We start from the raw sequence: 23297 nt of genomic DNA, 5'->3' as shown, positions 1-23297 counted from the left end.
AGTCCAACAGTGTGGCTCACGTTCTAGGTCCCTTTGCAAGGGCCGCGCAATTTGGGGGTCATCGCCGCTCTTTCCACCCGGCTAATCAGTTCATGCTGCTTGGTCTCCCGAACAGGGTGGCCCCCATACAGTCTCCCGTCTGGAGGCTAGTGGGGGTTAGGGAATATCGACATTCACACTTGAGCCGTTTAGCGCGATAGGATTCTGCAGTTGGCCCGTCCTATTGGTGCCAGTTCTCGGTATTCTCGGTTCAGATGGATGAACAATGGCGACTAGAAAAGAAAAGCCTCCGTCGGTCGCCGTCTGACGCCCATCGGGTCCATCGCAGTTAGAACTGCCGAATGTCGGCTATGGACTATGGTATGCAGGTGTAAAAGGTATAGATTGCAGATTGTAGATTGTAGAGTTTGGAGATTGAACGAATTGCTAAGTGGTATTCCGCCACTTTCTTGGAATGGGGGTGGGTTTGCGACGGCCGGATTAGTGTCTTGTCCTAGGGCTTATTCCAGCGGGTATGGTGATGCTGGCCGTTAGAAACAGATTGCAGCTAATGCGAAGGCAATCCCTATCTAATTCAATTCAATTGATATGAATCCTATTCAGCCTGAGGTGTAATGTAGAGAAAATAGAAAATAGAACGCGCGCATAATGAAAAACGGCAACCCATTTGTTGTACATTGATTTTATCTCATTTTATCTCATATTACACGGGAGAATGGCAGGACCATATGCCAGCAATGCCAAAAGTATGTTCATTGAATTATCGAATAAGCTAAACAGATCGTCCGAAAGGCCTAACGAGACGGGTTGGAGCAAGTTAGGTTAGGACAGTTGGGTTTTAGTTCACGGAGTCGTAGCAGTGTCCCCTATACAACTCAGCTCATCCATTATCCACACTCCCCCTCCCTCTCCACCCCCTCTCCCTCCCTCTTCACCTTCTACCACCACAACCTCCGAGGGTACCAACATCAACCACCCACCATCCTATCGATCATCGCATCATTCCCTTGCCATTCCTCTCTGCTTCTACTGGTCAGTCCGCTTCGGACCATTTGAGCTGGGGGATCTGCAAAGCACCGCACACAACCCCCCTCTCAAACACCCAACCACAACCCGCCCGGAACCCCAGCGAGACCGACGCGAGACCTCCAATTCGAAAAGGGACTGATGAAGGTGTGTGTGCGTTTCCCTCCTATGTGTCTCCATTTTGATCCGTCAATTCTGCTCGCTTGCCCACCTGCGTTTCCTCTTCGCTCTCTTCTTTTCAACAATAATGATATCACGGCGCCCTGAATAGCCAGCTTTCTGGGCTTCCTGATCCCGCCCGCTATTTAACATCCTCCCTCTCGGCAGCGACACGGTCGCAAGTGGCCTATTAGAGGAGTGGATGCTTACTGTCTCATTTTAGGCCCTGCATCACTCGGACAAACGACGGTGACCTGCGCCTACCTTTGTCCCTATCTCGTCATTCCCGCCCAACCTCGACCGAATGTACGATTCCGAACCCCTTCCTTCTGCTAGACTCCATGTGTTCTCCTAGCAATTTCCTGAATATAAGCGACTCCCAATCGCCCACGCGCGACTGAGCACCGAAACTCAGAAGACTTGAATATACGGGAGAGTACATACACCCAATACCGACCGGTTCGGAGGGTGAGGTTGTGTCGGGCGCGCGGAGTTATTCCTCTTTCTCTATCCGGGCCTTCTTACTTTCTCGCGCTCGTCATCTCGCGCAGAGCTGCGACCGCGCAGAATGGAGTCTGATAATCCGAATGGGTACAAGCGGAGCTCGATGCACCAGGCTTTCTATAGCCGCCCCGTGGAACGACGTCCCAGCAAGAAATCATCCTCGCGGGATCGCCATGGCATGGTCTACCCAGACAATTTTCGTGATACGAGTATACGCACTGTGACCCCGGAGTCTCAGTCCCCCTTGTCCGACGCGGAGTATCTCACTGGCAACAGTGCGAGCGCGCCGTCACCACGGACCACCATGCGATCAAGGACAGTTGAGCGAAGCGAGGAAGAAACGCTCACAGAAGTCAGGAGCCAGCGTACACGATCACGAACTACGACTTTAGAGGAACAACGGGGAGATATGGCGCCGAGTAATTTCAAGGCAAGGACGCGAATCGGATCGGTCAATGTAGCCAGCTCGTCTCAGCCCAAGATGGTGGATACCAGGGTCGCTGAGGAATCCGCAAGTTCAATCGGTTTCCCTTCAATACACTCGCCTAATTACGTTGGGCAGGCCGTCACACGTCAACGACTTAGTAGATCCCAGGGATCCGGCATGGTGAGCACAGTCGCACATAACCAAGCCGCCTTCGCATCGCCCCTATCGAACACCGATGCCGCCAAGATCCTACAATTGATGAAAACGACATGCGGCCGAATGCACGGAATCCTTTCCTTTCGAACCGCGACAAACAACTCATGGTCGGCGAGCTCGTGGACTTCCGGGTATTGTGCCATCAACGTCGCTACTGGTAGTCTGATATATCAAGCAAAGGGCGAACCGGCGCTGGCAAAGACATTGATCCCCGACTTGCGTGGGTGTCGCGTTCGCACATTGTTCGATGCAGAGTTGCAAACTACTTACTTGAGTGTCAATACTTTTACCTCTGGTCTCGGCATTCAACTACGACCCCACGTGAACGAGACCTTCGACTCATGGCTGGCAGCCCTACTTTGCTGGCAGCCCATCCGACCAAAAGGTGTCCAAAATAAGATGACCAAACCACAGGCTGTCGTCATCGGCGATCGCCGCATCCCCGAGCGTCGACGAAACTCGGAGAGTGCTGCACAGAAGGATGCAGCCATCATCAAGGTTGGAAAAATGCTTCTTTGGGATAAACCATCAGCATCTGGAGCTCGTCCTGCTTCAGTTCGTCGAGTATCTACATATCGGCAATCCAGGGCCCTGAACTCTTCATGGCAGCGGGTAAGCTGTACATTGCAGGAGAACGGTTTCTTCAAGCTTTATACCGAGTCGGATGTCACACTCGTGGCAACAGTCCAGCTCTCGCAGCTCTCGAGGTGTGCCATCCAACAATTGGACTCGTCAGTACTGGATGATGAGTTTTGTATTGCGATTTATCCGCAATATACGGCGCACCCTGTTCCCGATCCTGGCATGCGTCCTATATATCTCGCTCTTGAGAGCCGCGTCATTTTCGAGGTCTGGTTTGTGCTGTTACGGGCATTCACCATTCCAGAGCTTTACGGCCCCGAGGCCCCCGGTGATGAAGAGGATCCCAACAAAACGCCCGAGGCACAGTCTCCCACACATCACACCCATGACATGTTCCGAATTGAGCGTATTCTTAACCTCCGAGTCACAGAGGCGAAGCTTTACAAAGCCAAGCCAGAAGAAACCCCTCGCAGTCGAAAAATGTCGAGGTCGCATGGGTACTCCGCCCCATCGCCACCAAAGATCAGCGATTACTATACGGAGGTCCTTCTGGATGGAGAAATTCGCGCCAAGACGGCTGTCAAGTATCGTACGACGAACCCGTTCTGGCGTGAGGACTTTACGTTCAATGACTTGCCGCCAGTCCTGTCTCAAGCCTCTATCGTAGTCAAAACCCTCAATCCGACGCAAAGAGATTGGACACTCATCGCACATGGAACGTACTCTAATCAAGATGGCAATGCAGCGAATATGTTGGACGAGATCGAGATCTCAACCAACGATGCAATCTTTGGGCGAGTTGACCTGCGTCTTGAGGAATTAGATCCTGGCGTTGACACAGAAAAGTGGTGGCCTATTCTGGACGACCAGGACCAGGCTGTGGGAGAGATGTTTATGAAAGCCCGAATGGAGGAGACGGTCGTCCTGATGTCTGAGGAGTATGCGCAGATGCATGACCTACTCCACGCCTTCACCAACGGTCTGACCATCAACATGGCTCAGGTCATGTCATCCGAATTGACTCAACTGTCTGAAATGCTCTTGAACATCTACCAGGTCTCTGGAGCAACAGTTGATTGGATATCTGCGCTGGTCGAAGATGAAATCGATGGTGTCCACAAGGAATCCACTGCCAATCGACTGCGCTATACGACAAGGATCCATTCTAATGACTCTCGCGAGTCTGGTCAAGACCGTGAGATCCTTGTGAGAGACATGGGACGGACGGCTACTGTTGAAGCGAACCTGCTATTTCGTGGGAATTCACTACTCACCAAGGCGCTCGATCTGCACATGCGTCGACTTGGCAAGGAGTATCTGGAGGAGACTATTGGAGAACGAATTCGGGAAATCGACGAAAGTGATCCAGAGTGCGAGGTGGATCCTGCTCGTGTGCCACGTACGGAAGACCTCGATCGCAACTGGCGCAACCTGATTTCACTTACCACGGGTGTCTGGAAGTCCATTGCCATGTCCGTTGCTCGTTGTCCTCCTGAACTGCGTCGTATCTTCCGGCACGTTAGAGCTTGCGCCGAGGATCGTTACGGCGACTTCCTCCGCTCCGTGACTTACAGCAGTGTTTCTGGTTTCTTGTTCCTGCGGTTCTTTTGTCCGGCTATCCTGAACCCTAAGTTGTTCGGGCTGTTGAAAGGTAAGGCTAACAAGATGAAAAGCCAAACATCGAGTTCAAACCGCTAACCTGCATGACAGACCACCCTCGTCCTCGAGCTCAACGTACCTTGACGCTTATTGCCAAGGCTCTTCAAGGACTGGCCAATATGACAACATTTGGTAACAAAGAACCCTGGATGGAGCCGATGAACAAATTCTTAGTTGGCAACCGTACCGATTTCAAGACGTTTGTCGACCAAATCTGCAACATCTCAGCGGAGCGGCCAGCTGCTATGATCACACCCTCTTATACCACACCTCTGCAGATTCTCGGGCGCTTACCGGCTACCTCCCGCGAGGGCTTCCCCAGTCTTCCGTTCCTGATCGACATTGCCCGATGCTTTGCAAACTTGATCCGTATCTGGTTGGAAGTGGTTCCCGAGCGTCTTTCCGAACTCGAGGAAGTGGACCCCTTCCTGGCCAAGTTCCATCAGTTGGCCATGCAACTGCAGGAACGTACCGAAGATTGCCTTGATGAGGCCGAGCAGGCCGAACGACCCAGTGGGAACCTTGAGGTTAAGTGGGAGGAATTGGTCGACTCGATGGAGCGAGCAGTGACCTTTTACGACGAAACCTCAAGTAAACCTGCGACGCCAGCTCCAGAACCACCACTGGCAGGCAACAATCTGCCAGTCTCCTCATCATCAGCATCAAACACCCCTGGCCATCGCGGGTCAATTGGCTTCTTCGCCACTCGCCCTACCATGCCCCGTCGATCAACTGACAATGGGCCGGAAGCAGATGACACGCCGCCTAGCTCATCTTCGGCTACTTGGGATCAGTCTCGCGTGCCATTCAGCATTCCTCGATGGTCCGATCCTCGCGATAGCACCGGCAGTTCTAAAAACTCGTCTACCTATTCTCTCGAATACTCGGAGAACGCCAAGGCTCGTCGGTCGAGTGTCACCAAAGAATCGTCAAGCAAATACCGCTTCTTTGACTTTGTCCCGGCGCCGTCACGCCGCAAGAAGGATCGAGACCAGTCTCAGCATCACTCGCACGAGGATCTCCGGAACGAGTTCTAATTGACAAGCAAGTCATTATGACTTGTCACATTCGTCCCCGTCGCTTTGTTCTCTATATCTATGTGCTCATGAAGTCCACGCTCCATTTCCTTTGCTCACTTCATCTTCCATTTCTCATCTTCAACTATCTCCGCCCTTTCCCTTCTCAATCTCAATTCTCGATCGGATTGAACATCCACTGATCTCCTCAATACTCTTCTCCTCAGCATGTGTCACGGTGTTGATACCCTTCTTTCTTCCCCTTCTCTCGATTCTGTTCTTGTCTCTGAAACCCCCGCTCTTCCCCGCCATCTATCCATTCATCCCTTTTCATGTCATACACATACCTCCCAACCTTCGCCAGCCAGCCAGGTCAGCTAGTCTGCCGGTCATCACTCAACTTTTGGATGAGAGTGAGGAAAAGTTCAAAAGACCATACCCTTATATGATTCAATGGACGCTCGGCTTTTACAAAAGAGGCCTTGAGCTTGTGTTCTATGGGTGTTTTGCGTGGCGATGCACTTTTGGTGTGCTCGTGCGTGTGAGTATGGTCAATGGTTGTTGTCAGCGTGTATATACTTGATTGTATTCCCCGAATAGACGGAATGGACCCTTGTTCTCAGCGTGATTGAATTGAATGCTTCGCTTCAGCTTATATGTACTGTAATTCTGCGGTTGTAGTTCAAGCGTAGCTCAATTCTACTATATTTGAATTCATTTTTTGAAAAAAATTCTGGATTGATGCACCCTGGTTCATTTTCCGGACCAATTGTTATCCTATCCATCTTATAGGGGGAATTGCTATAAAACGACACCCCAAAATTGCTAATTCAACACTCCTACTACTAAAAGTAGCTTAGCTTGTATAACCCGTAGTGGTTTATACTATCCCTCTTTAACGATTGTAAGATTCTTCCATGTCGATTTACCCTCTCCTCTGACATCCCTCTACTGTAATCTTCTACGTCCTAGCAATCCTCTCGGCTCTAGCTAGCTTTCTCTTCTTCCCGAATGCCTAGTAGCTACCAATCCTACTAGTGCTCCTACTAATAGTCTTGTTAAAATTCTACTAATAATTCTGCTAATGATCTCTGATGATTCTGTTGATGATTCTGTTGATGATTCTGTTGATGATTCTGTTGATGATTCTGTTGATGATTCTGTTGATGATTCTGTTGATGATTCTGTTGATGATTCTGTTGATGATTCTGTTCATGAATTGAAGGGGGTATCTAGTAAAAGGGCGCCTGCTACTTACTGCTATAGAGAATCGTAAAATCCTTAAAGTAGATAGGAAGTATTAGAAGATAGTAATGGCCATACAGCGCTAATCTAGCTTCGGTAATGGGGGTGTCGAATTAGCAATTCCCATCTTATAAAATCGTCCAACACTCCTGCAGTTCCCCATCCACTCGGATTCCCGACCCAAAAGGGAAATTCTCTGACTCAGCACCGCCTCGGATGATCTGGGCGACGTCGAACAGGTACGAAAACCTTTCTACTTGTATGAATCTTGTGATCCAGCCCCTCGGGCCTCTTCCAGTCTAATTGAATTACTATTTCTCTCCGGTGTGGCTTATGTTCGGAATGAATGACGACGTTCTGCGTGCCGTAAGTGACCCGACCCAGTGGATCACATGATCTGTGGCAGATCTATATGGATTGAACAGGAAGCTGATGGATAGGCTATTCAGTGTGATCTTTGCCATGCAAGAAAGGTTTAGCGTTTATTTTCCTATTTGAGCCTATACTTGTAACATTGGCTGACTTTGTTATTGCAGGTGCGATGTGATAGGCGGCTACATTGCTCAAACTGTGCCGATGCGGGAGCAGAGTGTCGGCGTCTTCGCCTTGAGCGGCCGGCTCGATCTCAGAAGCCGACAGTGTAGGTTTCAAAAAGGCTAGTCATTTTATGATTTATGTGCTTACTGGTTACTATAGAATTTCGACCTTGGGAGAGAGACTGTTGAGATTGGAGAAAGCAGTATCGGCACCACATGAGTATGATGAGCATATCCTTCTGTTGGTATGGGCATTGCTAATTTTACGAGATAGGATTGAGAACTCCAGTCCAGCTCATGGGGCATATAAAAATGAAATCGATGTTCAACCAAAGAAGAGAAAGCTGGATCACGTCGTTTCTGCAAAGGAAACACCAAAGTCTCCTCTCAGTAATTGCCCGGTTGTCACCCCAGACGAGTCTACTCACCATGCAGAACAGGCTCGAGTTATCATCCAGAGTGAACTTGACGGCAACGAACGCATGAACCGTGAGCGACGAGTGATTCTCAAGTCTGCTCTGGAATTTGTGAATTCTATGGCACAAAGGACGGATTCAGCGTCTGATGACAGTCTGGCGCTGGAAGGATCCCACAACGATTGTCCAGATATCCCTGAATCTATTGAGCCATCGCCAGAGCTACTGTACATGCTTATTCGAGGTACTGACAGCAAAATACACTCTCATACCATTATTTTCACCTCAGGGATTGTTACTAACGAACGGGCAGAGTCCACGACATCAACCGAGCCGTCCCACAATCTGCACTGGCCCGATCATATATCCAACAAAGCTTTGCAGAAAATGGCTTCCAAGTTCTTTACTAGCAATCTCACAGGCCAAAGGTTTTATCAGTATTGCATATGCATCTACATGAGGGCCATCTTTCACACCTACCACATGCCTCGACTCTACAATGATTCGGTCATGAGCGAACAATTCCTCAAGTCGAAGAGGTTATATGCCGCCTCTGCCCTCCATGCGCTACAAAATCTCAACATCTTGAACACTCCCAGTCTGTCTCTTATTCAGGCATTGATATCTGCAGTAAGTCCTATGGTTAATATTTTCAAGTGGATGTTCTGACATTCTCATTTTATTCAGACATTCTTAATGCAATATCTCGGCAACATGAGTCAAGCTTGGGTGTTGAACTCCTATGCCGCTCGGCTGATTGCTGCTCTGAACTACCATGATGTCCAGTCCCAAAAGTGCGATCCAGACCTCGAGGAGGAGATCAAAAGCTCTGTTTATTGGTGTTTCTACCTTGATCGCACCCTGAGCTCCCTTCTTCACCGGCCGCCCTCATTACCCGAACTTCGCAGTTCAGCGAGCGACCTTGTGTGTTGGAATAATTCCCTTCCTCACATGCCCATAATACGTATCCTTGTGGATCTAGCTCAGGTCCAAGGTGACCTTTCAAGTAGTTGCAAGGCGTCCGATACCCGGCAAATTCTGGATAATCACTCCAAGCTTCAAGAAAGAATGAACTCAATATACTCAAGTTTACAGTCGGTAAGTACTGCAAAATCTAACTATCTCACGAGCTTTTTTGACCTCATTTTATTTTCTCAGAGCCGGACCTCTGCCCCCGAGCTGATCAGCTGTGATTGGGTTGCAACCGAATTTTCTTATTACGCCATCCTGGTGGACATTCTCCGATCAAGATTGAAATACGCATTTTCTCCCTTGACTCATAGAGAATGCGTTTCCTATTCTAGGAAAGCGCTGAAGGCGCTGCAATATTTGCAGAACCACCTCGCCAAAAGCCCCGGCTTCGTAGATCCGTATCCAACGTTTCTTACTTGGTGAGTTACCAAAAGCTCGCCGCTTAAACGGGCCATAAAAAACCGCTAACGATATACGTCTGCTTATACTAGGACTGTCTTCTTATACCCCCTCAGCCCATTCTTCGTCCTCTTCTGCAACATCATCGGCGAAATAGACATGGATGACTATCACCTCATCCAAGACATTACCCAGAGTTTATCCCTATTCAACGCCAGTCCGTACATAGCCAAGCTGCTCAAACTCTTAGATACATTGCAACAACTCTGCGAGCCTTTAATCCTGACCAAACAGCATCTCGGTCCCCAGGCCAAGGTTGCCCCTTGGTACCCAGCTACAAGCGACGAACAGCCAGCGACCATGGCTGTTTCTGATGCATCGGTTGCCTTGGATGCCTCTTACATGAACTCTATGGCTCAGACATATCCCCAAAGTGTGCAACAGGATGCTAGCGGTGGAGTACAGCCTGTTGCTGATGAGTTGATGTGGCACTTGTTCAATAGCCAGCCGTCGCTGCAATGGTGCGAGTCAAATGTTATTTCTCTCGACCCGACTGTGAATTACTAACAGGTAGAGATACATTTGGGTCTGAACCTTAAACTCCGCTCAATACAAGACATCTCGGCTTTCCTTCTTTGTGTGTACGGACTGAATATATTGTACGCAAATGATGGCTTGTTGTAGCAGGAAATCCTAAGGTAACAAATATACCAGACAATATCTGACAAGCCTTGGATTTCCCTTGGCACTTTCGAGGAATGGAACAAAAGAGTTACCATCAGAGGCTTCAGCGACAGTTATAGAAACATCGCCTGGCTGGGTCAAACAAAAACAGCTCGAGAAACCCACAAGCGAGTCACCACAAACAGAGCACCCGACAGGGTCAAAGAGACAGCGGTAAACAATTGCATGGGTAAGTAATCGCTCCCTCCGGTATTCTCAAGGAGCTGTCCTGCAATTGGGCCGGTGGCAAGAACCGCGAATGAAGATATAGTAATGCATATTCCTGTATAAGAAATCATACGCACCCATTAGCATGGTGAAAGAGAATGGAAGAGCAGATGTAGTTCTCACCGTTCCGAGAACCAATCACTTCTGGTGCCGGCGCCAACATGGAAATGCAAGGCGAAAAGATTGCCTGGAGCGCGCCCGAGACGATCCCATATGCTATTGCTCACACTATGATACATGCACTGCTGTTCGCACCGATCCAGGCAAAAGCAACTGCACCACAAGCGAGTGTGGCCCTTACAGTCGAATTAAAAATGCCCAGACCAGTGTCAGCTAACATGATGCCAAGCTGCATGAAACCAATGATACGCAGGGTCCAGCTGAACGAGACCCCTTCAAAATTAAAGAGTCGATTCACTAGAACGGGCTATATGACACCTGGTGTTGAGATATGGAATAAGCCACTGGAGTTTGATAATTCAGCAATCGGAATGAAAACATACCTCCAACCATCTGACCAGACATGACGAAGCCAACAACAAATCCACGTCGCTTCAAGAACCATTGGGACTGGACGGCTAAAGCTGGTGTGAATATAAGGCCCATACCAAGAGCCACACAGAAGCCCTGGGAGAGCAAAAACTGATAGTAAGTTGCCGAGAGGGAGGACATCATATTGCCAAACACCATGAAGAATGTCCCCAGTGCAAGCGGCAGAGCTGGTCCATACTTATCAGACAGAGCATCTGACCCGATACCAATGAAGTAACAACCCCAGAATTGCACGCTGCCGATCCAAGCAATATCAGATGTGCTGGAATCAGGGAGAACGATTGTCTTGAAGTAGCTCTGGAAGACAGATCCACCGCTGAGATAACCGATGCTGGCAATGAATGCTAGGAACCCACTAGAAACATTGGATTAAAAGGATAATGCCGGACTGTCCATTTTTGTGGGCGGCAATAAAACGTACAGTACAGTACTACGTAACTACTACGGGTCGTAGTGTCCCAAAATGGAATGGTAGTATTCCCGACGCCGACTCATACTTCCAGATCTGTGCCCCATTACCCTGGTGAGCTTTAGCAATTCTCAGAGCTTGTCTGTCTATATACGCACTGCTTCCATGATGCCGCAACTCCCAGATATTCCTCGTCGCTCGTACGCTCGGATGCCTGAACAATGGCAAGACACAGTTGATCAAAAACGCGCCAAGTCTAGGGAAGCTAGCTTGAGCACTACACTAAGCGCCCGATCGGTCTCCGATTTCTTGGAGGCAAAAGTCCAAGCCTACAATTGCGAACTCGAGTATTTTGAAGCCGCCCACCAAGGGCTTCATCATGCCTACAATGAGCACGTAATCTCGCCCGAGGAGTTCCGGGACACCATGGGTCCGTTTTTGTCGAATGTGAAACAGGTTTTCGAGAAGGTTGAGACGATTTCCAGACAAAGAAAAATTCTCGAGGAGGATTTGGAGGAATTCATGAGCTTGAAGCGTCCACGGCACGGAGAACCAAGCCTTGAAATGCTCCAGAGAGCATACTCCTCTAGCCTGGTAGCAAGAGTCATGGCAGCCTCCGCAAAGCAACAGAAGAAGCGATATAATCAATCGAAATTCAAGAATGACGTGAATGATTATTACGGCATTAATCCCACAAATGGCATCGAGGATGGGGCTGGCTACTGTCATGTACTAGGCAAATTCGATGCTAAGGACATCAAAGCCGCGCATGTGGTGCCGAAAAGCTTGAGTGTGGATGAGATCGCGCACCTATTCGGAGTTGAGGAGCTTGTCCCTGAAGATCCTCGGAACGGTAAGCACCAGAGTCTTGACTATGTTAGTTTTGCTATAGCTGATCATGTTCTAGCTTTAAGCCTGCACAGAGCGCTTGAAGAAGGTCTCGACAGCGGAAAGATTGTGATTGTACCAATCGTCGAAGACAAGTCCAAGCTCGCCCCGCCTTTGAGGTGGAAGTGTGTGCTTACAGACAGTAAATGTGGGAATGAGACCTTGTTCCGACACCGAGGGGTGGAGACTAAGTGGCATGTAAGTTACCCAAGATCGGCTCTACCGAGTGCGAATTTTCTAATATGTTCTATAGGAGATCCACAACAAGGAACTGACATTTCTGAATGCCAACCGCCCCGCTCGGCGATACTTATACTTCCGTTTCATAATGACCTATATTATTCGCAAGAAGGAGAAGGCCGAGAGTAGCAAGGACTTCACCGATGAGGTGGAGAAAGAGGAGCCGTTTTGGCCGAGCCCTGGGCCCTACTTAAAGAAGTCGACTCTTGTGGCTTTGGCGAGAAACATCTCAGGCTGCGAGCTTCCTCCCGCCCTGATCGAAGATACGACCTTCGAAACTCATCAGGAATTTTCTAAGGTCTCCGAGGTTAATTCTATCATGCTGACAGCGCAAAGTATCATTGAAGCTATGTCGACCAGCATAAAAGCCGCTGAGGTTGAGGGGGAGGAGAAGACCAGTAACGACGAGGATGGTGATGAAGATGATGAAGAAATCGTGTATGAGAGCTGCTCCGAGTATCTTTAATTAGCATGTTTACACCTAATGGCTAAACCAATCCTCTTAACTGTCCCCTCTCTGTCCCAAGTGCCACTCCACTATGATAGGCCGATCCAGATATAGTCCAGATCGGCTCGACCTATCGGCTCAATGGTCGATTCTCACTGGCTCTTTCATGTCCCCAATGCCTGATTTAGTCATTGTCTAGGGCATCGTCAAGTCAAACAGCTAGCTTATCATATAATTCGCTTAGACTAGCGAATCAATACTTTCAGCTATAACCTCGCGAGTTTCGAATATGAATACCACCCGTGGCAGCCGGTATTCTAATTTCCTGACCGTCAAGGTAACCCCTGACGAATATCGGAATGCTCATTCAACGCCTAGGCCTGGCTACTAGAGTCGTGAACTGTTGCACTTCTCATATCCGATCTGTATTTATACAGGAATAGCCCGGCTAACGCCCAATGAATCGTGCTTGTATTATCCTAGATTATTAAGTCTCAGCGGTTATGCCACTCGATCTGGAGGACATACTTCTCCTACTGTGCATGGTTGTAGAGGTTGTCGAAGAGCTCCTGCGACTTATCGGCATCCAGACCTCTCGATATGATGTATATGCGAAGCAATGTAGAGGTTCATTCTGCCAGGACCTCTCACGCTGCTGGATCAGCCTGTGCCGCATAAGGGATAATTGTTGGGATCGGTGTCGGCGAAGAACTATGGGCTGGCGAGCTTCTTCGAGTGCACTAGGGAATGGACAGAGATGAAACTGTTGTTGATCAGATACTGCTTCGTGGTTTCGTCGAGCTCGTCATAAGCTGCTGATGTCGATGAATGCAAACCGCGCCACTGCTGCCGTTGGGTGGGAGCTCGTGGACTAACAAGGGGGAGAGTCCTGCCCGACACGGGTTGAAACTCGAATCAACATGAAATAAGAGATTTTCCGGTATAACATTAGACCTAGGAGCCAATACCAAAGCCAAGGGTTACCATTTCAGCGTGACTACCAGGGCTGTTCGGGTCCACGATGCCGCCGTCGATGTCGACATTGCTTACATCGAAGAGCTCATCGTGCTTCAGGCGATGCTTGCAGCCAGCTAGGTTATACGGGGTGACCTCGTCAAGTTCGCCGAAATTGCGAGCGAGCTCAAGGTGGGTTGCGTCGGTCAGGCTAGTCACCTAGTGCCGCGTCCGGCAACGACGCCGAACTGTGTAGCCGGGGTTGAGTACGGGGATGATGTGGGGGTGTATGGATTGGGAAAGTATTTGCTTTAGTCACTGCATCTTCTGGAAGGCGAAAGTCCATACCGGACACCGTGTTTGAAGTTGGCATCGAAAAACCTACTGCCCCCACGAAATGGGGGGCGTGGGGGTGGGGGTCGCCATCTACAACCACCGGACAAGTCTACCAGTATGCCGACTACAGCCGACGAGACATCTCGTCCGTCCGGGCCTCGTGCACCCCTGGAGAAATTTAAATTCTGGCACTGTCTTCCGTTTGAACAGCTCCATTCAGAGCTATTTAAACCTGCTTACAACTAACCGAGAACCTTTGCGTTCACGAGTGTGGTGTTCTATATCCTACCTCCTCCACCTCGATACCTCGTGCAGTTCTGGTTGACATCGTCGTCCTACTATCGTCAACAATGGTCGGAATACCCAACGCAGACGAACACCCATCCCGGGCCAACAAGTCCCACAACAAAGAGCTACTCTCAATGCAGTCACTGCAAAACCTCGATGAGTTGGAATCCCTCGCTACAAGAAACCTAAGCAAAAAAGCTTGGTCCTTCAACTACGCGGCCGCTGGCGATTCGATCTCCAAAGGACTGGACCAAGAGGTCTACCGATCAATCCTTCTGCGGCCACGCATCCTCGTCAATGTCAAAGAATGTGACCTGTCGACGACAATCATCGGCCACAGAGTCGGACTACCCATTTTTGTCTCGCCCATGGCAATGGCCCGGTTAGCGCACCCAACAGGCGAAGCTGGCATTTCGGCCGCTTGTGGAGTGTTTGGAGCCATGCATATTATCTCAAATAATGCGTCGATGAGTCCCGAGGAGATTGTCGCGGGAGCCACGCCTGATCAGGTCTTTGGGTTCCAGCTTTATATTCAGACGGATCGGACAGAGAGCGAGGATGTCCTGGCGAGGATCAACAAGCTACCGGCGATCAAGTGCATTGTCCTTACCGTTGACGAGCCCGTCCCAGGGAAGCACGAGCTCGGACCGAAAGGGTTTGAACCATACAACGATATGCAGACCGAGATTCTCAGCCCACCAGAAGAATCATCCCCGCCAAGCACAGACGTTAGAGTGGCCATCCCATCGGTCTCCGGGCCAGCGTCTGATGCCGAATGGGAGACTACGCTACAATGGCTCACGAAACACACCTCGCTACCGATAATCATAAAAGGCATTCAGACTCACGAGGATGCTCAGATTGCCGCGACATACGCTCCGCGCGTAAAAGGCATTATCCTGTCCAACCACGGGGGACGTGTCCTTGATACTGCACCGCCAGCTATCCACACCCTCCTCGAAATTCGCAAATACTGCCCCGAGGTTCGAGAGAAGCTGGATGTCATGGTCGATGGGGGTATTAGACGTGGGACAGATGTTGTGAAAGCGTTATGCCTGGGTGCGAGGGCAGTGGGTATTGGGCGAGCAGTGTTCTGGGGCCTTGGCGCCGGTGGTATTGCTGGGGTTGAGAGGGCGTTGCAGAGTAAGTGCTTCATCTCCACGCCTATCTTAAGTAGTGTAATTGTGCTGACTTTTTTTTCCTTTTGAAAAAGTTCTTGCAGAAGAGACGAGGAGCTGTATGCAATTGTTAGGCGTGAGGAGAGTCGCGGATCTGGGCATGCACCACGTAAGTCAACCTCGGTCACACAGGTTCTTGAAGCTAACGAGAATTTTGAAGGTTAATGCGAGAACCGTAGAACAGCAGATTTACAACGGGAATTTGATTTGAAATAAGCCGACTTGATGCTGGGCATAAGGTGTGCATGTGTGTAGGAAATAGTATATACCGTTCGGGGGGAGGTTCCGTTCTTCGATCCATTGAGAGAAGGTTGCTTGTCGCTCTCCGAATCCAGTGGGACCATTCGAGTGATTTGGTGACGCGCTTTCATACGCTAAATGCGGTCCGCAGTGGGTCCGATACGCCACAGCGTGTGGCTGGTGTTCTATCAAGAAGCCGAGCTAAAGAAGAAGCATAGCATATTTAAATCGAATACTATCAACAACCAGTAACTTAAGAAGAATAAAAGAAGAAAACCGAACCCGGGCCGCCCAGCCTGGTTCCCGAGGCCGCTAAATCCGCACCACTGGCCGTCAGGTAATCAGGTAACTAGACGATCATGGGGAGAGCGTTGCCGACTATGCGAGTGATCGACCCCACCCGGTTTCGAAACCCTCCCACCCGCTGGAGGAGTGCGATGACCTAGCTATTTTACCAAATACGCCACCTCAGTGGTCTTCTTGAAAGTTTGGGGTTGAGTTCCTACTTAGCCTGTCATGGCAAACAAACTGCGTTAGTTGGACCCACCAACCCCACCCGTTCTCCGCGTTCATACTGGTGTTCGGAATAACGACATTTATTATGCTTGAGCTGAATCATTGCCCGGATATGAATTATGTTAAGCTCTTACAATAAAGTAGCTCCGATGTCTCCAGACTAGCTTGAGGATCTCCACTTGCTGAGCTAACGCATTGCCTTCTCTTACCAATATGATGGCCGACTATAGCCGATGTGAGTCTGCAGCGATACAAGCGCTAATTCGGCGATACCTACCCCACAGAAAGTCACAAGGCGATGGATACTCCGGGGTACTCTGAAGTTTTGTGTAAACTACCGATGGAACACGAGAAACCGCCAAATTTCCTCGGCAATGGACGGACTCGGGTTCCCAAAAACGTGCCATGCCGATGATCCGAACAACCACCAACAAGGTACAAGAATGCACAGATTCTGCAAGATTTTGCACCTACACAACAGCACTCACCAGGATCTTACCCAAATTTCCTATCTATTGCTTCGTAAAGTTGAATTTGCTTCATCATGTCTACCACCATCACCCAAACCGTGAACGCTGGTGGCCCCACCCCGTCGCTGACGGTCATCAAGAATGGATTCGGGGCTGAAATCACCGGCCTGGACTTTGTCAACGGTGTGACTGACGAGGAATATCGCTTCCTTGAGTATGCAGTGAAAAAGGTAGGTACATGTAACACCATCAACATGGACCTGTACTAAAACCTATCTGCAGCATGGATTTGCCGTAGTCCGAAAGACGAAATTGGTTGACGAAACTCATCTCGAGCTGGCAAGGAAATTTGGTGAGCTTGACGATGTGACTCCTTACAACAAGGCCGGTCGTGTGCACCGTTTGAAATATAACGAGTTGTTCGACGTTGGAAACATTGATCCTGATGGCTCAATTGTCGATTTGAGCAGCCCCCGTGGTGAAGCGAACAAGGTATGCCATCCCAGCTGAATGAGCGATATCAGCGAAAGACCCAAACCGAAGCTTACTTATCCAGGGGAATTCCCTCTTTCACACCGACTCCAGCTTCAACCCTCGGCGGGCTGGATACTCCTTGCTACTTGCCCACGAGCTCCCTCCCCCTGGCACCGGTGGCTCGACTGCCTTTACCGACATGAGAGCTGCTTACCGGGATCTCGACCCTGAATTCAAACAATTCCTGCGCGAGAAAAAGTTCATTGCCCGCCACTCGCTTCTACACTCCAAGAAAATGGCTGCCCCCGAGTGCTACAAAGATATTGAGCCCACGGACCATTTCATGAGCCGTCACTTGCTGCTCCAAGTGCACGAGCGCACCGGAATTCCCACGATCTACCTGGCAAAACATATTCATTCGCTTGAAGGAGTCTCGTCTGAGGAGTCTGAGGCTATCTTGAACAAACTGTTTGACCACGCAACCCAGGACAAATACGTTGTTGATGTGCAGTGGTATGATCCTGGGGATATGATTGTGTGGGATAATACATGCACAATGCACCGTGCTGTTAGTGGCGAGTTTGTCACGACGTATCGGAGAGACATGAGGCGAGCGACTGTGCATGACGACAGCAGTCTGGCATGGGGCTTCAATGAGAAGAGTAACAAACGCATGGGTCTTCCGTGAGGGACTTAGGGCTTGGATCCAATTGATCACACGACAGATGTATTCTTAGCTTCAAGAGCTCATTAATAGAAATTCGAGATTTCTACTATCAAGCTAATACTAAACCGCGAGAGAGGATCGGATCAAAATGTAGTGTACGAATCAGAGAAGGAAGGTGGAGACCGGCAACCACTGCCGACTATAGCCGAATGCCTCAACTTAAAGAGGGTGCACTGTCCCATCTATTGCCGACCCGTCATCTATCGGAACTATTGACACCATGACACCAAACACTGGTAAAAGATCCTACCGTGCATGCCTGCGATGCCGCCAGCGCAAGACCAGATGTAACCTGTGAGACCTCACTGCTCTAACTCACTTCCAGCCAGACCTTGCCACCACTCACACTCTTAGTGATGGAGTCGGAGAGCCGAAAAAGGCACCTTGCGTGGCATGTCACGAGTCAGGAAGCGAGTGCATTCTCACAAAGTCCCGTCGCGGGGGGAACTTCCGGCACTATCGAACGAAGCCACGGATGGACCCAGTAGACTCTTGTGACTCTGCAGCTACACCTTCAATCAACCTATCCGGTCCAGAAGGGGCGAAGTCCCCTGGCAACGAAGGCAGCATTGCGAGGGATGATTCCAGCGATGTGTTGGCTATGGAGCTAAGAAATCCCTCCGATGCTCTGCATATTCTGGCCCTTTCGGGGGATCAGCCTCGAACGCGCCGCTCGACGACAAGCCCTAGCGGCGCAACAGATCCTGTGATGCAAGGCAGTATGGAGACAACCTCATGTCAACCACGTGGGACTCAACATCATGCTCAGTCTACAGCCACTATTTTCGATGATTATGAACTGGTCCAAAGAGGTCTACTAAGGCCAAGCCTCGTCTCCGAGCTACTACTTATGTTGGTCTTCCATTTTATTTGATATTTAGTTGGCGTGGGCTGACATGGCTTAGATATGCCCGCTACTACCACCCGTACTGTCCGATCGTGCCTTCATATATGCTGCACGCTTCACGGACAGCAAAGATTCAGAAATCAGACTACTTTCTACTCACTGCCATTCTCACCATAGCGTCAAGAGACGACCCTCATCATTCGCTGACTCACCGTTACTGCTGGGACCATACGCAATGTCTCTTGGTCGACGTCCTTCTCGCTCATCCATGGACCCAGACGCCGAGGACGGTAGAGGGCCTACTAATTTTAGCCGAATGGCTACCTCACATTCAAATACAGGAAACAAAGTCTGAAGCACCAAAAAATCTGTTCAGTGAGGACCGAACAGCTTGGTCCCTCGTTGGGCTCGCTGTGCGACATGGATATCTTCAGTGCCTTGACCAAACTGCCTTTCCAAATAACAGTAGCAGTGAGTCGAAAGAGCGAGCAGACCAAAACAGGCTTGTATGGGCATGTAAGTAGCTGTTCCACTATCTGCAAACTATTGTTCTTTGATAACATTCCTAGATATCTTCATGGCAGACAGGCAGGTATCAGTCCGACTTGGGCAGTCCTTCTGGTCCCGAGGCCCCTCGCTCGCAGCCAAATTCACAGCCCAGGATTTTCCAACACTCAAACCGCGCCCGGGGAACAATGATGAGGATTACGCATCCGTTCTTCAAGCGTCCATGGAGCTAGTCCAGATTCTACACAATGCTCATGCAATCCTCTACTCATCCAAGGAACGAACATTAGCAATGGTCTACGAAGGTCATTATGCGCGGTATTTGGACGACTTTCGCATCGCTGCGACAGCGTGGCACTCGAATTGGTCTGGCTTGCGGGTGTCTTCGAGTCTCAAGAGCACGCTGCTCATCATGTTCGAGTATACTTCACTCTATACGAACGCATTTTCTTTCCAAGCCGTCCTGACACGGGTGTCAGACCCGCGTAAGTCGAAAGCCCAGCGGCAGCCAAGCAAACGTTCATTCGCAGGACTGTTTTCGAACGGGATCATGGCGTCTCCCGACGGACGGTACATCTTTGATGCCATCAGCGCAGCTATGAATCTTCTCGCTCTCATTAACGGTCTAGACCCGTCTCGGGTTGTACGTTACCTCCCATCGCGTTACTACTTGTAAGTGATCAACCACAAACCCCATAGAAAAATGGAGATGGAGGACCCCACATTAACCTGAGGCTAGATATGGTGTCTACGCCGCCGTCCTCCTCCACAAAGCCGACTGCGCCGGCGCATTCCAATCACCCGACCAGCGCCAAGAGATCTCCAGCCTCGCGCGCGAATTTGTCTCCTGCCTTGAAAAGACCCCCTCAACCGAAGTACACATCTGCCGTAGCTACAGCCGGATGCTAAAACAGCTATGGACTACCCGAGAGCGGAAGACAAACTTGGCCTCGACACACACGCCTACAGGCACAATCATGGACCGGGATCATCTTCAGCGGTCAATCGCTCAGAATCCCGAGCAGCCAAACCCATCGGAGAACTTTACCCCGTCCCGCTTTTTCGACTCTTTACCCGAGGAAGATGAGACTGCGGAATTTCCGTATATCGAGGAATACCTGCTCGGATCATTCATGCCTGGCGTGGCACACTTCAGTACCTCTGGGTTTGAGGAGGGCCTTGCGCATCAGTATCCGCTTGGTGAAGGTTTTCAGGATTGGGGGCTCCAGGATAGGACGAATCCTCATGGTCCTTTGTAGACTTAAGTTATTATATGTGTTCTAGATAACCCCGCTTTACTGCGATAGCTGGTAGATTTCAAAACATTATCATTCTATGAGCCGCAACTCACCCTGTGCTTCAGGAGCTGATTACTTTTTCGAGGCGGCACTTTTACTGTCACCTAGATTACTGCGTCAGCCTTGGTCTTCCATTTCCAAAAAGCTACCCCGTACAATGTATTATTGGGTAAAAGCATAGCGCAGCTTCTGACCCGTAACTAAGTTTGCAGTGGAGGGGGTCCATCTAGGATGAATAGGATGATCCATGGATGTTAGCGCCAAACCCAGCAACACCACTTATCTTATCTCTTATCTCTTATCGATTCCCGGGCTTATCAGATTAGCGCCGCCTTCCTGTTTGGGGCACTACTGCGAAGTGACCAAGGTCCATTATTTCGGGCTATGTACAGAGCCGTGGATTCTTCTCTCTTAAAAAGCGTGAATGCTGGGTAGATAGCCAAAGAAGTACAGTCAGAGTAGAATTGATTATTTATGGTTCACAACTCAAATTTCAATTTGCTGAGAAGTGTAAAGACCAACACCGAAAACTACCAATACTGGCAAAAGCCTCCTGATCAATATACCTGAATACTAATACCAGAGCGCCGCAATGACCTCCGCAGTACCCCTGTCTCCAGATCGAATAGCACCTTCCATATACCCTTTCCACTCCAAAGCCGTTTCTATACCCACGAAGTGAACGTTCTCAAAGGGCTTACGAAGGGCGTCTCCACTAGCGGCAGACATCAGCCTGGGTGGCGACGCCGGACAAGGGCTACCAAGGAAGAATTCCTGTTTACTCCATTCATACTCCAAAGCGTTGATCGGCTCGGGGATCTCAAGTTTCCCAGACTCCAGAACGACCTTCTCGAAAGCGGAGCGGAACTGGTTCCAGGCGGACGAATATCTCCCCTCTTGCGACAGCTCGGACCATTTGAGACCACGTCCACCAACAATGAATCAGCTGATTGACCATTGATCATCAGCAGGGATACTGGTGTCCACGGAGAATAGGATAGGGCCGCGGTCCTGTGCTTTGATCTCCCCGAAGAGTCCGGCGCTGCGCCACCACGGCTTTTCGAAGACGAAAATCATCTTGCTTTGATAACCCAGAATGCTTTCCTGAGCGAGATGTTGCTTGTCTGCCGGGAGAGCGGGGGTGAATTAAATCTTGTTGTGGAGGGGAGTGGCAGTAGAAAGAATGACTTTCTTTGCCGGAAAGACGGCTTTGTTGGCAGATCGAACGGTGCAGATACTGGTCTCTGCGCACTGCTAAATATGGGTCACCGGGGTAGAAAGCCAGAGTGAACCCTCCTTGAGCTCCTTGGCGATGTTCTTAGAGATCGTCTGCGTGCCTTTGAAGATGTTAGCTTATTAGAAAGGCAAAAAATGCCGGTGACTCCCTACCTTGTTGGACCCGAAGATACTGAGCGCCATGTTTGGTATCAGAGATCACAGCCTGGAACCCGGTTCCAGACTTGCAAGAATGTAAGAAGCTCAGTGCACTGATATCCTTGCTTTCAATGCCGACGAGGGACTGGCTGACAGTATTGAGGAGAGTTGCAATTTGCTCAGATTGGAATTCCTGAAGGCAGTATTCGTGCAGTGAATCGCTGTCTAGCTCCTTTGCAACTGGTCCTGCCATTGGGTCTTCCAAATTGACATCGGTAGCGAGTTCTGTGAACCTTCCAATGACTTGACCCAAAGCAGCTTGCTCCTCTTCAGTCAACAGAACATTTCATGTCAGCATTCAAGATCGAATCTTTAGAAAAGGAGCAAGGAAGAGAGGTCTACCGGCAAGACGCCATGCGGGGATAGGATGACTCCATCGTCGTGCTCCCAGACATCATTTCCACTGTCCATTTGAACTTCCCCCTGAAGCCCATACTTCTGGATGAGCTTGTACATCTCACTCTGTGTGGTGTCATTGATCCAAGCGGCACCGAGGTCGTTGACACCGGGACCACTCTTCTTGGATGCAAGGAGAGCGTCTTTCCTCCTACTCGATCAATGGCTTCAATCACCGCACAGGAAAATCCTGCTGCTTGAATGAGCAATGCTGCACGAAGGCCCCTCAGCCCAGCGCCAATGACCACTACGTCCACTGACTCTCGTGGAACAGAAACGGAGCTCGTTTTTTATGAACGAATAATTGCTCTCCTGATAGCGAATTTGAAAAGCGATATTGACTGTAAAATGCCACTGACAACCGGCAATCAAGAATATCTTTATAGTTCTCGGACGGCATAATGTAGAAAGCCAAAATGGGGAACATCGCTACCTAGGATGGATAACGTCTCCACTGATGTGGCAAGATACCTTGGATGCAAGCAGCCAACGCAAGGTTTGCCTCTAATAGCACGGAGAGAAGAATCCGAGATCTGCTGATTTGCAAGTAGAAAACAATGGTGTCTTACAAAGGGCCCACTGTGGAAGTCTGCGCCTCGGTAGTCTTGAGACACTGTAGCCTCGGAGTCCGCGGGATTTGCCCCTAATTTGAGGGAGGTGTGTGGGCTGGATAGTGAAATGCCGACGATCCAGGTACGGTGAGTAATGTGGCAGCATTGGCCTTTCATCTCCTCATGTTATACTTTTCCTATCCCGCATCATCTGGTGTTTAAGTTTATTTTGGCGTTCGATAATGTCTTATCCTTGCCGCGCTGCTATGATGTAACTGGGGGATAAGCCGCTCGAACCTGACCTCGGCAATTCCCGAAGGCTCCGCCGTTTGGTTTAGAAGAGTGTTTGATGAAATGGCAGATTATTCCTACGCCTAGGAATGTTATATACCGGGTTTGCTGCCGCTGGTTGAGTTGGGAAATACAATCTTTCTGC

The 23297-nt window shown here is 49.7% G+C and overlaps 8 protein-coding genes across 8 annotated transcripts; 6 read left to right on the top strand and 2 right to left on the bottom strand.

The window, feature by feature from the left end:
- Nucleotides 1-1154: 1154 nt before the first annotated feature.
- Nucleotides 1155-6228, top strand: N7473_002166 (GTPase-activating protein BUD2). The gene is made up of 3 exons (XM_057148106.1): nucleotides 1155-1173; nucleotides 1409-4565; nucleotides 4625-6228. The coding sequence occupies exons 2-3, from the start codon at nucleotides 1754-1756 to the stop codon at nucleotides 5608-5610; spliced, it is 3798 nt and encodes a 1265-aa protein (XP_057011760.1). The 5' UTR covers nucleotides 1155-1173; nucleotides 1409-1753; the 3' UTR covers nucleotides 5611-6228.
- A 948-nt stretch (nucleotides 6229-7176) lies between these two features.
- On the top strand, nucleotides 7177-9724 carry N7473_002165 (fungal specific transcription factor domain-containing protein; the record flags this gene model as incomplete). Its single annotated transcript, XM_057148105.1, has 8 exons — nucleotides 7177-7200; nucleotides 7371-7474; nucleotides 7531-7590; nucleotides 7645-8030; nucleotides 8100-8416; nucleotides 8474-8884; nucleotides 8945-9177; nucleotides 9250-9724. The coding sequence occupies 8 exons, from the start codon at nucleotides 7177-7179 to the stop codon at nucleotides 9722-9724; spliced, it is 2010 nt and encodes a 669-aa protein (XP_057011759.1).
- A 607-nt stretch (nucleotides 9725-10331) lies between these two features.
- N7473_002164 (monocarboxylate transporter) lies at nucleotides 10332-11056 on the bottom strand (the record flags this gene model as incomplete). Its single annotated transcript, XM_057148104.1, has 3 exons — nucleotides 10332-10501; nucleotides 10612-11004; nucleotides 11050-11056. 3 exons carry the CDS (start codon nucleotides 11054-11056, stop codon nucleotides 10332-10334), a joined length of 570 nt encoding a protein of 189 aa, XP_057011758.1.
- A 181-nt stretch (nucleotides 11057-11237) lies between these two features.
- On the top strand, nucleotides 11238-12663 carry N7473_002163 (HNH endonuclease signature motif containing protein; the record flags this gene model as incomplete). The annotated part of the gene is made up of 3 exons (XM_057148103.1): nucleotides 11238-11922; nucleotides 11977-12155; nucleotides 12211-12663. 3 exons carry the CDS (start codon nucleotides 11238-11240, stop codon nucleotides 12661-12663), a joined length of 1317 nt encoding a protein of 438 aa, XP_057011757.1.
- Nucleotides 12664-14285: 1622 nt separating this feature from the next.
- N7473_002162 (Aldolase-type TIM barrel) lies at nucleotides 14286-15612 on the top strand (the record flags this gene model as incomplete). The annotated part of the gene is made up of 3 exons (XM_057148102.1): nucleotides 14286-15366; nucleotides 15437-15510; nucleotides 15562-15612. 3 exons carry the CDS (start codon nucleotides 14286-14288, stop codon nucleotides 15610-15612), a joined length of 1206 nt encoding a protein of 401 aa, XP_057011756.1.
- Nucleotides 15613-16701: 1089 nt separating this feature from the next.
- N7473_002161 (TauD/TfdA dioxygenase family protein) lies at nucleotides 16702-17789 on the top strand (the record flags this gene model as incomplete). Its single annotated transcript, XM_057148101.1, has 3 exons — nucleotides 16702-16857; nucleotides 16910-17119; nucleotides 17184-17789. The coding sequence occupies 3 exons, from the start codon at nucleotides 16702-16704 to the stop codon at nucleotides 17787-17789; spliced, it is 972 nt and encodes a 323-aa protein (XP_057011755.1).
- Nucleotides 17790-18303: 514 nt separating this feature from the next.
- N7473_002160 (fungal specific transcription factor domain-containing protein) lies at nucleotides 18304-20441 on the top strand (the record flags this gene model as incomplete). The annotated part of the gene is made up of 4 exons (XM_057148100.1): nucleotides 18304-18680; nucleotides 18734-19191; nucleotides 19245-19854; nucleotides 19922-20441. The coding sequence occupies 4 exons, from the start codon at nucleotides 18304-18306 to the stop codon at nucleotides 20439-20441; spliced, it is 1965 nt and encodes a 654-aa protein (XP_057011754.1).
- A 612-nt stretch (nucleotides 20442-21053) lies between these two features.
- N7473_002159 (flavin monoamine oxidase family protein) lies at nucleotides 21054-22737 on the bottom strand (the record flags this gene model as incomplete). The annotated part of the gene is made up of 6 exons (XM_057148099.1): nucleotides 21054-21376; nucleotides 21458-21604; nucleotides 21773-21817; nucleotides 21870-22179; nucleotides 22257-22461; nucleotides 22670-22737. The coding sequence occupies 6 exons, from the start codon at nucleotides 22735-22737 to the stop codon at nucleotides 21054-21056; spliced, it is 1098 nt and encodes a 365-aa protein (XP_057011753.1).
- Between the last annotated feature and the right edge of the window lie 560 nt (nucleotides 22738-23297).

Source organism: Penicillium subrubescens, assembly GCF_028828155.1.
Source record: "Penicillium subrubescens strain IBT 31985 chromosome Unknown utg000002l_segment0_segment0, whole genome shotgun sequence".
Classification (NCBI taxonomy): Eukaryota; Fungi; Ascomycota; class Eurotiomycetes; order Eurotiales; family Aspergillaceae; genus Penicillium; species Penicillium subrubescens.
The sequence above is the reverse complement of the archived record's forward strand: the minus strand, read 5'-3'. Positions and strand labels throughout refer to the sequence as shown.

Coding starts and splice junctions, on each gene's coding strand:
- N7473_002166 (XM_057148106.1), top strand. CDS start 1,754: ATGGAGTCTGATAATCCGAATGGGTACAAGCGGAGCTCGATGCACCAG. Junction 4,566..4,624: donor GTTGTTCGGGCTGTTGAAAG/GTAAGGCTAACA, acceptor CCTGCATGACAG/ACCACCCTCGTCCTCGAGCT.